Source organism: Drosophila elegans, unplaced genomic scaffold, assembly GCF_018152505.1.
Source record: "Drosophila elegans isolate 14027-0461.03 unplaced genomic scaffold, ASM1815250v1 contig_208, whole genome shotgun sequence".
Classification (NCBI taxonomy): domain Eukaryota; kingdom Metazoa; phylum Arthropoda; class Insecta; order Diptera; family Drosophilidae; genus Drosophila; species Drosophila elegans.
This window is the reverse complement of record NW_024545578.1, coordinates 21,258,600-21,270,289: the sequence shown is the minus strand read 5'-3', so window position 1 is coordinate 21,270,289 and position 11,690 is coordinate 21,258,600. Positions and strand designations below refer to the sequence as shown.

The 11,690-nt window shown below is 42.9% G+C and overlaps 4 protein-coding genes across 4 annotated transcripts; 1 reads left to right on the top strand and 3 right to left on the bottom strand.

Annotated features, from left to right (window-relative positions):
- Positions 1-59: 59 nt before the first annotated feature.
- LOC108142842 (retinoblastoma-binding protein 5 homolog) lies at positions 60-1,980 on the top strand. Its single transcript, XM_017266911.2, has 7 exons — positions 60-189; positions 243-463; positions 519-725; positions 780-961; positions 1,021-1,140; positions 1,192-1,820; positions 1,876-1,980. Exons 1-7 carry the CDS (start codon positions 171-173, stop codon positions 1,962-1,964), a joined length of 1,467 nt encoding a protein of 488 aa, XP_017122400.1. The 5' UTR covers positions 60-170; the 3' UTR covers positions 1,965-1,980.
- LOC108142843 (serine protease inhibitor 77Ba-like) lies at positions 1,971-3,821 on the bottom strand. The gene is made up of 4 exons (XM_017266912.1): positions 3,408-3,821; positions 3,046-3,316; positions 2,619-2,987; positions 1,971-2,279 (listed from the first exon to the last, which is right to left on the bottom strand). The coding sequence occupies exons 1-4, from the start codon at positions 3,719-3,721 to the stop codon at positions 2,013-2,015; spliced, it is 1,221 nt and encodes a 406-aa protein (XP_017122401.1). The 5' UTR covers positions 3,722-3,821; the 3' UTR covers positions 1,971-2,012.
- Positions 3,822-4,378: 557 nt separating this feature from the next.
- On the bottom strand, positions 4,379-6,235 carry LOC108142250 (serine protease inhibitor 77Ba-like). Its single transcript, XM_017265969.2, has 4 exons — positions 5,829-6,235; positions 5,498-5,768; positions 5,070-5,438; positions 4,379-4,771 (listed from the first exon to the last, which is right to left on the bottom strand). The coding sequence occupies exons 1-4, from the start codon at positions 6,143-6,145 to the stop codon at positions 4,505-4,507; spliced, it is 1,224 nt and encodes a 407-aa protein (XP_017121458.1). The 5' UTR covers positions 6,146-6,235; the 3' UTR covers positions 4,379-4,504.
- A 1,603-nt stretch (positions 6,236-7,838) lies between these two features.
- On the bottom strand, positions 7,839-10,709 carry LOC108142636 (serine protease inhibitor 77Ba-like). The gene is made up of 5 exons (XM_017266632.2): positions 10,236-10,709; positions 8,994-9,423; positions 8,666-8,936; positions 8,233-8,601; positions 7,839-8,160 (listed from the first exon to the last, which is right to left on the bottom strand). Exons 1-5 carry the CDS (start codon positions 10,249-10,251, stop codon positions 7,894-7,896), a joined length of 1,353 nt encoding a protein of 450 aa, XP_017122121.1. The 5' UTR covers positions 10,252-10,709; the 3' UTR covers positions 7,839-7,893.
- Between the last annotated feature and the right edge of the window lie 981 nt (positions 10,710-11,690).

The window sequence follows — 11,690 nt, the reverse complement described above, 5'->3', positions numbered from 1 at the left end:
GTTTGATTATTTTATGCAAATAGCAACACATAGTATAAGCAAATTCACTTAATAGCTGAAATAAAAATTAAGTTAACTATCGCATGGGCTATGTTCTATGTTAATTAACATTTAATGTTAATGCTGTGAATGGCAGCTACCATTTTGGAAGAAGAAGGTAGTAAACAAAAATGAATTTGGAGCTGCTGGGTAAGAAACGCGCGAAACCCATTATTTATTATAAATAACACAATGCTGTTCAGAATCTTTTGGACAGAACTACCCCGAGGAGTTCGACGGCTCTCTGGATTGCATTTCCCTAGCCGTGACATGTGCCTTTAACAAATACGGAACCCTCTTGGCCGTTGGCTGCAATGATGGCCGCATTGTAATATGGGATTTTTTGACGCGGGGCATTGCCAAGATAATTTCCGCCCATGTGCACCCCGTCTGCAGTCTCAGTTGGACCCGGAATGGTCATAAGGTGAGTCCTACTGCTCCATAATCCATAGTTGTTATAACTTTCCATCCCACTTCAGTTGCTCTCGGCTTCGACGGACAACAATGTTTGCATTTGGGACGTACTAACCGGCGAACTGGAGCACAAGTACAGGTTTCCCTCGCCTGTGCTGAAAGTCCAGTTCGATCCGCGCAATGACAACCGAATTCTGGTCTGCCCCATGCGATATGCCGCCGTTCTAGTGGAGATCGGCGGAACCCATCGCTGCCTGCCCTTGGACTCAGATGTACGTTTGGTCATACCATTTGTAGTTACATATTTTAAAATCTGTTTTTTTTAGGGCGATTTGAACATAGTGGCTTCGTTCGATCGCAGAGGCAAGCACATTTACACAGGCAATGCCAAGGGTAAAATTCTTGTCCTGGATGTGGAAACCTTCGAGGTGGTGGCCAGTTTTCGCATCATTGTGGGCACCTCGAGTGCAACAGCAGTAAAGAGCATTGAATTTGCAAGACGTGGAGAGTAAGTGAAAAATGGAAGATCTAGTTTCTCTATTAAAGTTATTTTAACGTGCCTTTTAGCGCATTTCTTATCAACACCTCTGATCGAGTTATTCGCGTTTACGACTCGAAAGAAATCATCACCCTGGGCAAAGACGGCGAACCGGAACCTATACAAAAGCTGCAGGACTTGGTCAACAAGTAAAAACTAAATTAATGCAGTTGCATACCTAACATTGAGTCTTCTTTAAGGACAACTTGGAAGAAATGCTGCTTTTCCGGCGATGGCGAGTACATTTGCGCAGGCAGTGCTCGCCAGCATGCTCTCTACATTTGGGAGAAGTCCATTGGCAATCTTGTGAAGATCCTGCACGGCACCAAGGGTGAGTTGCTCTTAGACGTAGTGTGGCATCCAGTGCGCCCCATCATTGCCAGCATTAGCTCCGGACTGGTCTCCATTTGGGCTCAAAATCAAGTGGAAAACTGGTCGGCCTTTGCACCAGATTTTAAGGAATTGGATGAGAATGTAGAGTACGAGGAGCGGGAGTCGGAATTCGACATTGCGGACGAGGACAAGTCGGTGGATCTGAACGCTGACGCGCAGCAGGACGAGGAGATCGAGGTGGATGTGCAGAAGGTGGAGCCAGTGGCTGCCTTTTGCTCCTCCGACGAGGAGGGCGAGGATGAGAACGCGCTGCAGTTCCTGCCGATGGCGCCGGAGGTGGAGGATCCCGAGGACGGCTGGGCTGGTCAGGACGGAATGGAAGCCAGTGCTGTAATGCTCAGCTCGGATCCGCATGACTACGAGGACGACATAATGGCGTCCAAGCGCCGACGCATGCAGCTCTACGATGTCAGCCTGCCCGATGCACCAACCGATGGTAAGATCAAAAAAAACCCCCTAATGGCTAATAATTGAGTGTTCCTTTCTTTTAGAAACACATCCCCTCATCTCCAGCAAGGCCAGCAAAGACAAACAGCAGCCCGTTGGTGGCAAAAAGGCCGCCGGTCGTACCAAGAAATAAAACTGATTTGACTAAACGTAACGTATTTATTGTGGCACGCTTAATTCTCTAAGAAGCCTTTGGGTTTCGCACTTGGCCGGCGAAGAGCAGAAGGCCGCTTTCCTTCTCCACGATCATGTACTGGAAGGGCCTGTTCAGTCGAATCGGGTCTGAAGCGAACCTGTTGGCCAGCGACGCCTGCGTGATCGCTGCTGCCGTGGTGCCTTGCTCATTGACGATGATCTTGGTGGAGTGCTTGCAGAGCGACGCAAACAATCCCGGCGCCATGCGGCCCAGGTTGGCGCTTCTCTGATCGAATAGGTCTCGGATGCCCATCTAGGCAGTTTTAAAAGGATCAAAAAGAGGTTTGCTTAGGAACAGGCTACCAAAATTACCAGGTTAGAACTTTAGATTTGGGTTAGCAATCACATTTTTAATTATCGTCAAGGAAATTCGTTTAAGTAATCGGTTAAAAAAAAAATGTAAAATATGATCATATTTAAATATTTAATAATTGGTTTTAAATTCCAATTTTTCTGAACAAATTTCAATTTTAAAAAGAAAATGCTAAAAGCTATTTAATAATAGGTTTTTAAATCCAATTTTTCTGAACAAATTTTAAAGTCTTGCTGCTCTCAAACTCAAACCTAAAATAGTTGTTAAGACTTTACTCACCTGGCTTAGAATTTCCTTGAGTGAAAGGTCCGTGGTTGTTTCGAACTTGGGCACCACAACCTCCACTTTGTCTTCAGTTCCGTACTTGGCTTTGTAATCAGCCAGCTCCTGAAGAAGGGGTTGCAATCCCACGGCCTTAAGGTTCTTGGCCAAGGTGTTCAACGTAACGCCAGGGTCGGGCAGCACCACGATCATCGACATCCATTCCAGGGAGCCGTAGGGCAACTCCAGGATCTGACCACCCAGACCCCGTATTTTGGAGGAGTAAGCGAAACCCTCTTCCTGCACCATCATGGGCACCTGGGCGACAACAGCACCGTTCTCGTTGTAAAACGGTTCTGTCCGGGTCATCGCTGCGTTGAAAGCGAACTGCGATAGAAGAGCATTGGTTGAAGGATCTCTTCGAGCGAACATGTAATATCCCTACCGTCCACTGGCCCTTAAAGTAGAGCGATGAGAGCAGAAACATCTTGGCTCCCCGCAGATCTCGTTGCTTCACAGAGTCTTTTATAAGACCTCGGGTGCTGCTACTTATGGCGTCGTTGATCCGGCGCACCGTATCCCCGGCGTAGAAGTCCACTTCCTGGGGCTGCACTTTGTAGTTCTGGATGGTGTCCCGGTAGCCTCTCTTGATGGAATAACTCTTGTCGGTGTAAATGGCCAGCAAAGAGCCCACCTCGATTCCGGATGTTGCGGTGCTGAGTAATCAATAGTAGATGGTAATCATTAGTATTAGTAAAGTGAATTAATGTCAACTGTACTCTTCTGTAGATGGTTTTGTATACCCACTTCAGCAATTGGTTCCGCGAGTTGTAGAAGCTTCGCAGTGATTCGTCATCCACACTGATGCGCAGGGTCTGGCGCAGCTGGTTAAGGGTTTCCCCTTCCGATCCCTCGTAGAGGAGCACCAGGAGGGACCACACGGAGAAGGGCGATATCATGAAGTTCTTGCTGGATTGTTCGCTTTTCACGGCTACTCGTTGCAGGAGATCGAGGGAAAAGTTCTCAACTCCCCGCGATATGGAGTCCTGCGTCGACTGGGCATAGTGCTCCTGCGCCAAAAAGGTGACAATAGACACCAAAAGCAATGGAAGCTTCAACATCACGTGATGTGCAGGTACTGATCAAGAATATTTGTGCTGTTTTATTCTTGAATTAGTTTTACAACCGGAACTTCTCTTCAACAGAATTAGAAACTGGACATTTAATAAGGTGGAAACCTGTTTATATACTTACTGGTTGGACTTAAAATTAGAGATTTGTGTGGTTCAATATTCCAAGCCACGCTCTGAGTACACCACATAGTAAATTTCAATTTCCAACTACATTTCACAAATTATTTTCGTGCACTTGACTTGATTGGTTATAGATAACCTTTATTACTACTTCCAGTGCATGGCAGTATTGTTTAAAGCTTAAAGTAGGGCAGTTACTGATGCTCAGCATATATTTTTAAATACTTTGTTATACTTAAGCAATCCACGTATTTTATAAATAGAATCTTTGTGGTCAGTTCATAGAAACTCATCCTTTTTTTCTTTCTACAAAATGCAAGTCAAATAGTCAAGATTAAACTTGTTCTAAATTTGTGAACTTTTAAGTATGAAAACTTCTTTTCCAAACGATCCTTGATAATAAATCTAATGTCAGACATATAAAAACACTTCTTAGTGGGAGTGACACAGAAAACTATTCGGTTAAGTGTGTAGCTCGTTGTCAGGTAGTTAAAATATTTTGTATTGATTTTAAATAAAAAATGCTTTTTATATTTCAGCATCGGACTTTTGATTATAACATTTCGTTATAAACCAGTCATTTTATTCATATTTACGGTATAACCAAGAATCCATAAAAAGAGGATTATGACTAAAGTCCGGCTCTGACCTTTATTCCTCATTGGGATTCCTCACTTGGCCGGCGAAGAGCAGCAGGCCAGTCGCCTTATCCACGATCATGTACTGGAAGGGCCTGTTCATCTGGAACTTGGGCGGAGCGGCCCTGTTAACCAGTAAAGCCACCGTAATCGCTGCCGCTGTGGTGCCTTCCTCGTCCACAATGATCTTGGTGGAGTGGTCGACTTGTGAAGCAAACAATCCCAACGCGATGCGGTTCAGGTTGGCGAAACGCTCATCGAACAGATCCCGAATGCCCATCTAGGTAATTAAAGATTATTGGTTTAATCAGGATTTATTAGAATTTCAAAAACTTAAAAGTCATTTCTAACGATTTTCAAACAAGATTATCATGCGAACAGCAAAATGGGATTTTAGAATTAAATTAGGCTTCGAGAATCAAAAATTTACATTTTATAAAGAATGCTTTGAATAAAATAATACATTACTTTTTCGAATTGCAGCTAAATTTTACGATGTTCATTTTTGTGGCTGAAGCCAATCAATAATGATTGAAGTTAAGATTAAGGTTAAAAAAAGATAAGTAAAGGTCACCAACCTGCATAAGGATAGTCTTCAATGCGAGCTTCGAGGATGTCTTGATTTTGGGCATCAGGACCTCCACCACGTTGTCCATAGGGGCAGTACTCCTGAAGGCAGCCAGCTTCTGAAGGATGGGCCGCAATCCGATGGTCTTCAGATTGTTGGCCAAGTCCATTAGTTTGACGCCACGTTTGGGCAGCAACACGATCATAGAAACCCTCTCCTCGGCTCCATAGGGCAGCTCCAGGGCATAGGCATTCAGGCCCTCTATGTTGGAGGCGTAGGCGAAGTTCGCTTCCTGCACCATCATGGGTACCTGGCCGATGACCTCACCCTTCTCGTTGTAGAAGGGCTCATCTCTTGTCAGGGTTTTGTTGAAGGGCAACTGGAATCGAAGCGGATTTTAGCAAAGGACATGTGGGATAGAGCACCTCAAAACCTTACCTTCCACTGGCCCTTGAAATAAAGCGCAGAGAGCAGAAACATCTTGGCTCCCTGCAAATCCTGTTGCTTCACAGAGCCTTTTATAAGACCTCGGGTGCTGCTCTTTATGGCGTCGTTGATCCGGCGCACCGTGTCCTCGGCGTAGAAGTCCACCTGGTGGGGCTGGACTTTGTAGTTCTGGATGGTGTCCCGGTAGCCTCTCTTGATTGAATACCTCTTGTCGGTGTAAATGGCCAGCAAAGAGTCCACATCGACTCCGGATGTTGCGGTGCTAAGTTGTCAATAGTGGAAAGTAATTATTAGTATTAGTAAGATGGTCTTGTATACCCACTTCAGCAATTGTCCCCGCGCCTCGTAGAAGCTTCGTAGTGACTTGTCATCCACATTGATGCGCAGGGTCTGGCGCAGCTGGTTGCGGGTTACCCCTTCCGATCCCTCGTAGAGGAGCACCAGGAGGGACCACACGGAGAAGGGCGATATCATGAAGTTATGGTTGTATTTTTCACTGATCAAGGCTACGCGTTGCAGGAAATCGAGGGAAAAATTTTCAAGTCCCTGGGATACGGTGTCCATTGTCGACTGGGCATATTGCTCCGGCGCCAAAAAAAGGACAATAGAGACCAAAAGCAAAGGGAGCCCCATCGTCATGGGAGTTGTAATGATATTGAACACCGTGTACTATAACTATGTGGCTTGACACCCAAGACTTCTCTATTCACAAATGTATAGTAAAATGGCAAAATCCCTTCTTATATACTTTCTGGCTGGCTTAATTCAATTCCATCTGCATTTTACAGCTCTTTTTCTCATTATGTATAGCCGATTGATTGTTTTCTAAATTGTGTCACCTTCATGGTAATTTTACTTTTCTTAGGCAGAGGCGCTTTTCACGTTTCGATCCCGAAAAGTATAACAGTTAATGAATCCACTATTTCTAAGCAATTCTTTCTAATTCTTCCCGTTCACAAGCTTGTTACATTTCTTACAATTGTTTAAAGTAGGCACTGTAGACATGATAATATCTAAAGAAATATTTTATAAAATTTTAGACCTTCTGGGAAATGTATATAGTGTCAATGGTTTTTTTAGTGAGTAGCACATTGCACTGTCACGCCAATTGCCTGTATTTGTTTTTAGTATTTGCTAAGTACTAACATTTTTTAAAAGAAAGTTAATATTTACTTATCAGAGCTTTAATACATTACCTTGTTTTCCTTTCCCATTTTTCAATTGAAAAAGATTTATTCATGACTTCCTGCCTATAACTCACTTGGCTGGTCCCTCCTTAACTTTATTATCGGTACATTACAAATTTTATATTTCTTTATTTTTAAGGAAAAATAGGCTTCGTTACAGATATTTTTTAAACATTGATGATGAGGCCCTCAGTAGAAGATATCGGAGAACATAAAACATGATCATAATTTAGTGGGGAGAACAAAGTTCCTGCTTGAAATCCAAGTTGTTGTTGCAATTGATACACTTGCTACATGTTTCAATTCCTTCGACTTGGTTGGATTGACATGACCGGCTCAATATTTACATACAGGACAGGCTTATAGGTATTTCACGGTTAAAAACCTTCAACTCCGGACCAGATCAAATATAATGTTTTCCAAGAAAATACAGAAGAAACGTAGGGGATTTATTTTTAGTTACAAACTATTAACATTTCTTCAGACTTCACCCCGCAAATCCCATATCCATAATTTTTAACTGGATTCTATGTGGTTTAATGCGTTGAAACTCATTCATTTCGATCGTTTGCGATGTGAAGGTCGCAAGCCATGAGGAGTAGATAGCCAGAATTGAAGTTCCCTTGGGACTACATCTTATGTCCACATTCGTCCATTTAGCAACATTTGGTTGTAAACTTCATGTGTAAACTTGTAAACAAAGATACATCGGTCCGAAGATCTTTCGCGATTTCATCGTGACTGGCGAGGACCTAGCCATTATTAGTGTAACTCGTGTGTTAAAGATTATTATTATTTATAAATAAAAGTGAAATATTTTAAAAATTACTATAAAAACTCTTAAATTAACTCTCTCTTGTATTAACTTCTCCTTAAAACATTTTTATTATTTACAGTTCACTATTTTCACTGAGTTTTTCAGGCCAAATCTATAAACAACTTTATATTTCGAGTACATGTCTTGATTTTCCCAACTTCATAACAACAGATATTGGAAAAGATTATAAAAGCCCTTAGCTCTTAGGAAATCCATTGCATACAGAAACAGAAACCAATTTGGACTAAAGCGAGGGATATATCAGTCTACCGTATTTACCCAAGGATCCAAAAAGGAGTCTGGTATGCTACCAAGAAATAAACATCGGTTGACTTAACGTAACGTATTTATTGCGGTATGTGAACAAGGTCTGGTCCGGATCCCTAGGCCGCCTTGGGGTTCCTCACTTGGCCGGCGAAGAGCAGCAGGCCGGTGGCCTTCTCCACGACCATGTACTGGAAGGGGCGGTTCATCTGGAACTTGGGCGGCGTGGCCTTGTTGACCAGCGAGGCCTCCGTGACCGCACCCGCCGTGGTGCCCTGCTCGTTTACGATGATCTTGGTGGAGTGGATCACCAGCTTGGCGAACAGTCCCGATGACATGCGGTTCAGATTGGCGGTACTCTCATTGAACAGATTCCGAACGCCCATCTGGGTTGGGAAAGGGAAAGGGGTTGTGTCAAAAAACTGGCCAATGGATCTTAGGCTGACGGTTTTACCCACCTCGTTTAGGATTCCCTTGAGTGCAAAGTCCGTGGATGTAATGAATTTGGGCATCATGACCTCTACCTCGTTGTCCTCGGGGGCCCTCTTCCTGAAAGTCTCCAGTCTCTGAAGGATGGGTCGCAGTCCGATGGTCTTCAGATTGTTGGCCACATCGTTTAGCTTGAAGCCCCGCTTGGGCAGCACCACCAGCATCGACAGTCTGTTCTGTTTGCCATAGGGCAGCTCCAGGACGTAGCCATCCAGACCCTCTATGTTGGAGGCGTAGGCAAAGTCCGCCTCCTGCACCATCATGGGTATCTGGCCGATGACATCGCCGTTCTCGTTGTAGAAGGGTTCATCTCTTGTCAGGGTTTTGTTGAAGGGCAACTGGAATCGAAGAGGATGTAAGGGATGAAAGGGACATGTGGGATAGAGCACCTCAAAACCTAACCTTCCACTGGCCCTTGAAGTACAGCGAGGAGAGCAGGAACATCTTGGCCCCGTATATGTCCTGTGGCAGAATGGTGTACGGAATCAGGCCTCGGGTGGCGCGATTTGTGTCCTCGTTGATCTGCAGCACCGAGTCCGGGCTGTTGAAGTCCACCTCCACGGGCTGCACATTGTAGTTCTGGATGGCATTTCGGTAGGTGTTCTTGATGGGATAGTCCTTGCCGGTGTAAATGGCTTGAAGGGTGGCCACCTCGATGGTGGGCGTGGTCGTGCTTTAAAAGCAAATCAATCAGTACATTTTATGTGCATCAATCGTATGTTCCACTCACTTGAGAAATGAGCTCCACACCTTGTAGGCTCCACGCAGCTTTTCGTCCTCGACATTGATCCGCAGGACGCTGCGCAGCTGGTTGTAGGTCTCCCCCTCGGATCCTTCGTACAGAAGCACCAGCAGGGACCAAATGGAGAAGGGCGATATCATGAAGTCCCTGTTGAACTTCTCCACCTCGACGGATATGCGCTGGAGGAGATCGAGGGCAAAGTCCTGAACGCCCTGCGAAATGCTGACGAGGACATCGTTGCCGAAGTCGCTCCGCATGGACGGGATGAAGCTGCCACCGCGCTCAAAGGCTTCGGGTGCCGTCAAGGGGGTGAGGGGAATGCCCACCGACAGTTGGGGCGGAGCTCTGCTGCTTTGAGGATTCGCGGAGCACAGGAAGATCGCCCCCAAGAGCAATGGGAGCCACACCATCACGCGTTCTGCAATTTATTGAATCGTTTAAGATTTTATTTATTAAAGGATTTAATCCTTATCTGGCTTATGGGCTAAGGTAACTCTAAAAATATATATGAATTTAAAAATATTCCCTAATTGGTGAGGTGAATTGTAAATGTAGAAGTTTGTATCATTATTCAATGACTTTAAAATGTTATCGACTTAGGAACATTATTAAAAAAATATATTTAAAATTTAAAGAGCAGTTTAAAATGCAATTTCTTTGTATACTGAAACAATGCATTTGAACTGAAATGTTTAAGAAAAAACTTCTGTACTTAAACATCCGACCTTTGACCTATCAATTATTTTCAGCAAATAACTAATTAATTTGCCTCCAAATTCTGGGTTTTAAAATTAAATCTTAATACTACAAACCATTTGTGGAGTAAAACAATCTGTTACTATATCTCAAGTTGATTATTCTAGTAACAGAAGGTTATAAAAAAAAAAAATAAATAAATAATAAAAAAAAAATCTGTTACTATAGGTACATTATGACAAAATTCAGTTTTTACATTCTTACACTTAAATTCGTCTCTCTGGCAATACAAACATATTTCCGGGTTAATAAAATCTAATAAAATCCTAAAAACACTCCCCAGAATTTATATAGTATTAATCCCCCACGCGTAAACAATGACTATTTTCCAACTGATAGCGCTGATCCGTTGACGACCTTAAACATACACACGTATATATGTTGTCAGCGGACACACGAGTACTTGTAAAATATTCAATAAGCATATTGATTTCAGTATGGATTATCCCATAGTTAAATGTTAATTGATTTTACCTGGTATTCTGAGCATTTTGTGGCTAGAAGGGAAAGTTAGTTTAAGCCTCGGTTATCAGACTTGTGCGAATGGAGTCACAGTTAAGCTTAATCATGTGGTTGTGCATCAATTATTGACGTTTTTTTTTTTTTAATTTTTATTGTCGTTTTTTGGGGTTTTTCGATGTCGGTGTTTCTGTGTGACTCTCTGACGAAGCGACGTTTATATAGACACCGTTGTTGGTTTGAATGTTATTCGAAAAACCGGAATGCACTGGGAATTCCACAGATATACAAATACTCCGTCAGCAGCAAGGTATATGTACATATATGCGTTCGCGTATTGGTTTTGCGTTTATATAATTCTATTTATTTATTATTTTCATTTCTGGAATCGGCCAATGGTGAAATTGGGAAGAACTCGATGGTAGCTGCAGTACCACTCGCCACGAAAAATGTGAACCTAACGCACGGACACTGGCTGATTGACTGAGAGACGACAGCACCATCGACCCTCCAGAGCACTGATATGGTCATAGTCATCGCCATCGCCATCTCCCCTCCCCTCACCTCATCTCATCTCATCGTCATCGCTTCCGAAAGTCCGACTCTAAATCAGAGAACCCCGATTCGGATTCGGTTTCGGACTCGGACTCCGATTCGGACTCAGACTGGGGGATCCAGAGAGCCAGAGCGAGAGCACTAATCCGAAATCGATGCCCGCCACAACAAGGCCTTTGTCTGCCGCTCTTGACAATGACGTTCGCGAAAGCACCTCAGTTCGCACGATCAGGTGGAAATACTACTGTACTACTATACTACCATACTACTATACTACTGTGCAGCTGATCCGTTCAGCAGATCGAAATGGAAACTGGTTGACATCTCCGGGCAAGACCAGACTAACAACCATGTTCCTAATCCTAAAGATAGTGGCAGTTCAACCTAGTTTTACTAGGTTGAGAGACAAAGTGATCTGAAAATAAGAGATATTTTAAACTATCAAGGGATTTTTTATGAAAATCTTTTAAAAACCTAAACCCTCACACCCCAGTTTTATCTATCAATTAACTATTTTTATAATAATATTACTAATATAGGCACTGGCTGCTTTGATTTATAATACAATACATTTTAGCTGATTGGAAGATTTAATCTTGTAATTTTTACTGTATGTCAGACAAAGTGATTTAAAAATGAGAGATATTTTCAAATGTCAAAGATTTCGTTTGTAAGATTAAACCGAAAGTATCTGGTATGGTCTATAATAATCAACCATTTTCAGCAATTAGTTAAATCTGTTAATAAATTGATTTAAATTAAATTCAACTAATAATATAGATAGTTGCTGCTTTGATTTTCAATACAAACAATTTGTGATTTGAAAAACTAACCCATTATTGCACCTTACACCTTTGTCATTACCTATATACAGTACCATAGAGTGCAATCTGAAATATCTTACAATACAAATAA

Bases quoted from the DNA above. Each gene is read 5' to 3' on its own strand.
- LOC108142250 (XM_017265969.2), bottom strand. From the start codon at position 6,145: ATGACGATGGGGCTCCCTTTGCTTTTGGTCTCTATTGTCCTTTTTTTG. The intron at 5,769-5,828 runs GTGGGTATACAA...TTGACAACTTAG, and splicing joins GCGCGGGGACAATTGCTGAA to CACCGCAACATCCGGAGTCG. The intron at 5,439-5,497 runs GTAAGGTTTTGA...CTTCGATTCCAG, and splicing joins ATTTCAAGGGCCAGTGGAAG to TTGCCCTTCAACAAAACCCT.
- LOC108142636 (XM_017266632.2), bottom strand. The intron at 8,937-8,993 runs GTGAGTGGAACA...TTGCTTTTAAAG, and splicing joins GTGTGGAGCTCATTTCTCAA to CACGACCACGCCCACCATCG. The intron at 8,161-8,232 runs GTGGGTAAAACC...TTCCCAACCCAG, and splicing joins TCAAGGGAATCCTAAACGAG to ATGGGCGTTCGGAATCTGTT.
- LOC108142843 (XM_017266912.1), bottom strand. From the start codon at position 3,721: ATGTTGAAGCTTCCATTGCTTTTGGTGTCTATTGTCACCTTTTTGGCG. The intron at 3,317-3,407 runs GTGGGTATACAA...TTGATTACTCAG, and splicing joins TCGCGGAACCAATTGCTGAA to CACCGCAACATCCGGAATCG. The intron at 2,988-3,045 runs GTAGGGATATTA...CTTCTATCGCAG, and splicing joins ACTTTAAGGGCCAGTGGACG to TTCGCTTTCAACGCAGCGAT.
- LOC108142842 (XM_017266911.2), top strand. The intron at 464-518 runs GTGAGTCCTACT...ATCCCACTTCAG, and splicing joins GGACCCGGAATGGTCATAAG to TTGCTCTCGGCTTCGACGGA. The intron at 1,821-1,875 runs GTAAGATCAAAA...CCTTTCTTTTAG, and splicing joins GCCCGATGCACCAACCGATG to AAACACATCCCCTCATCTCC.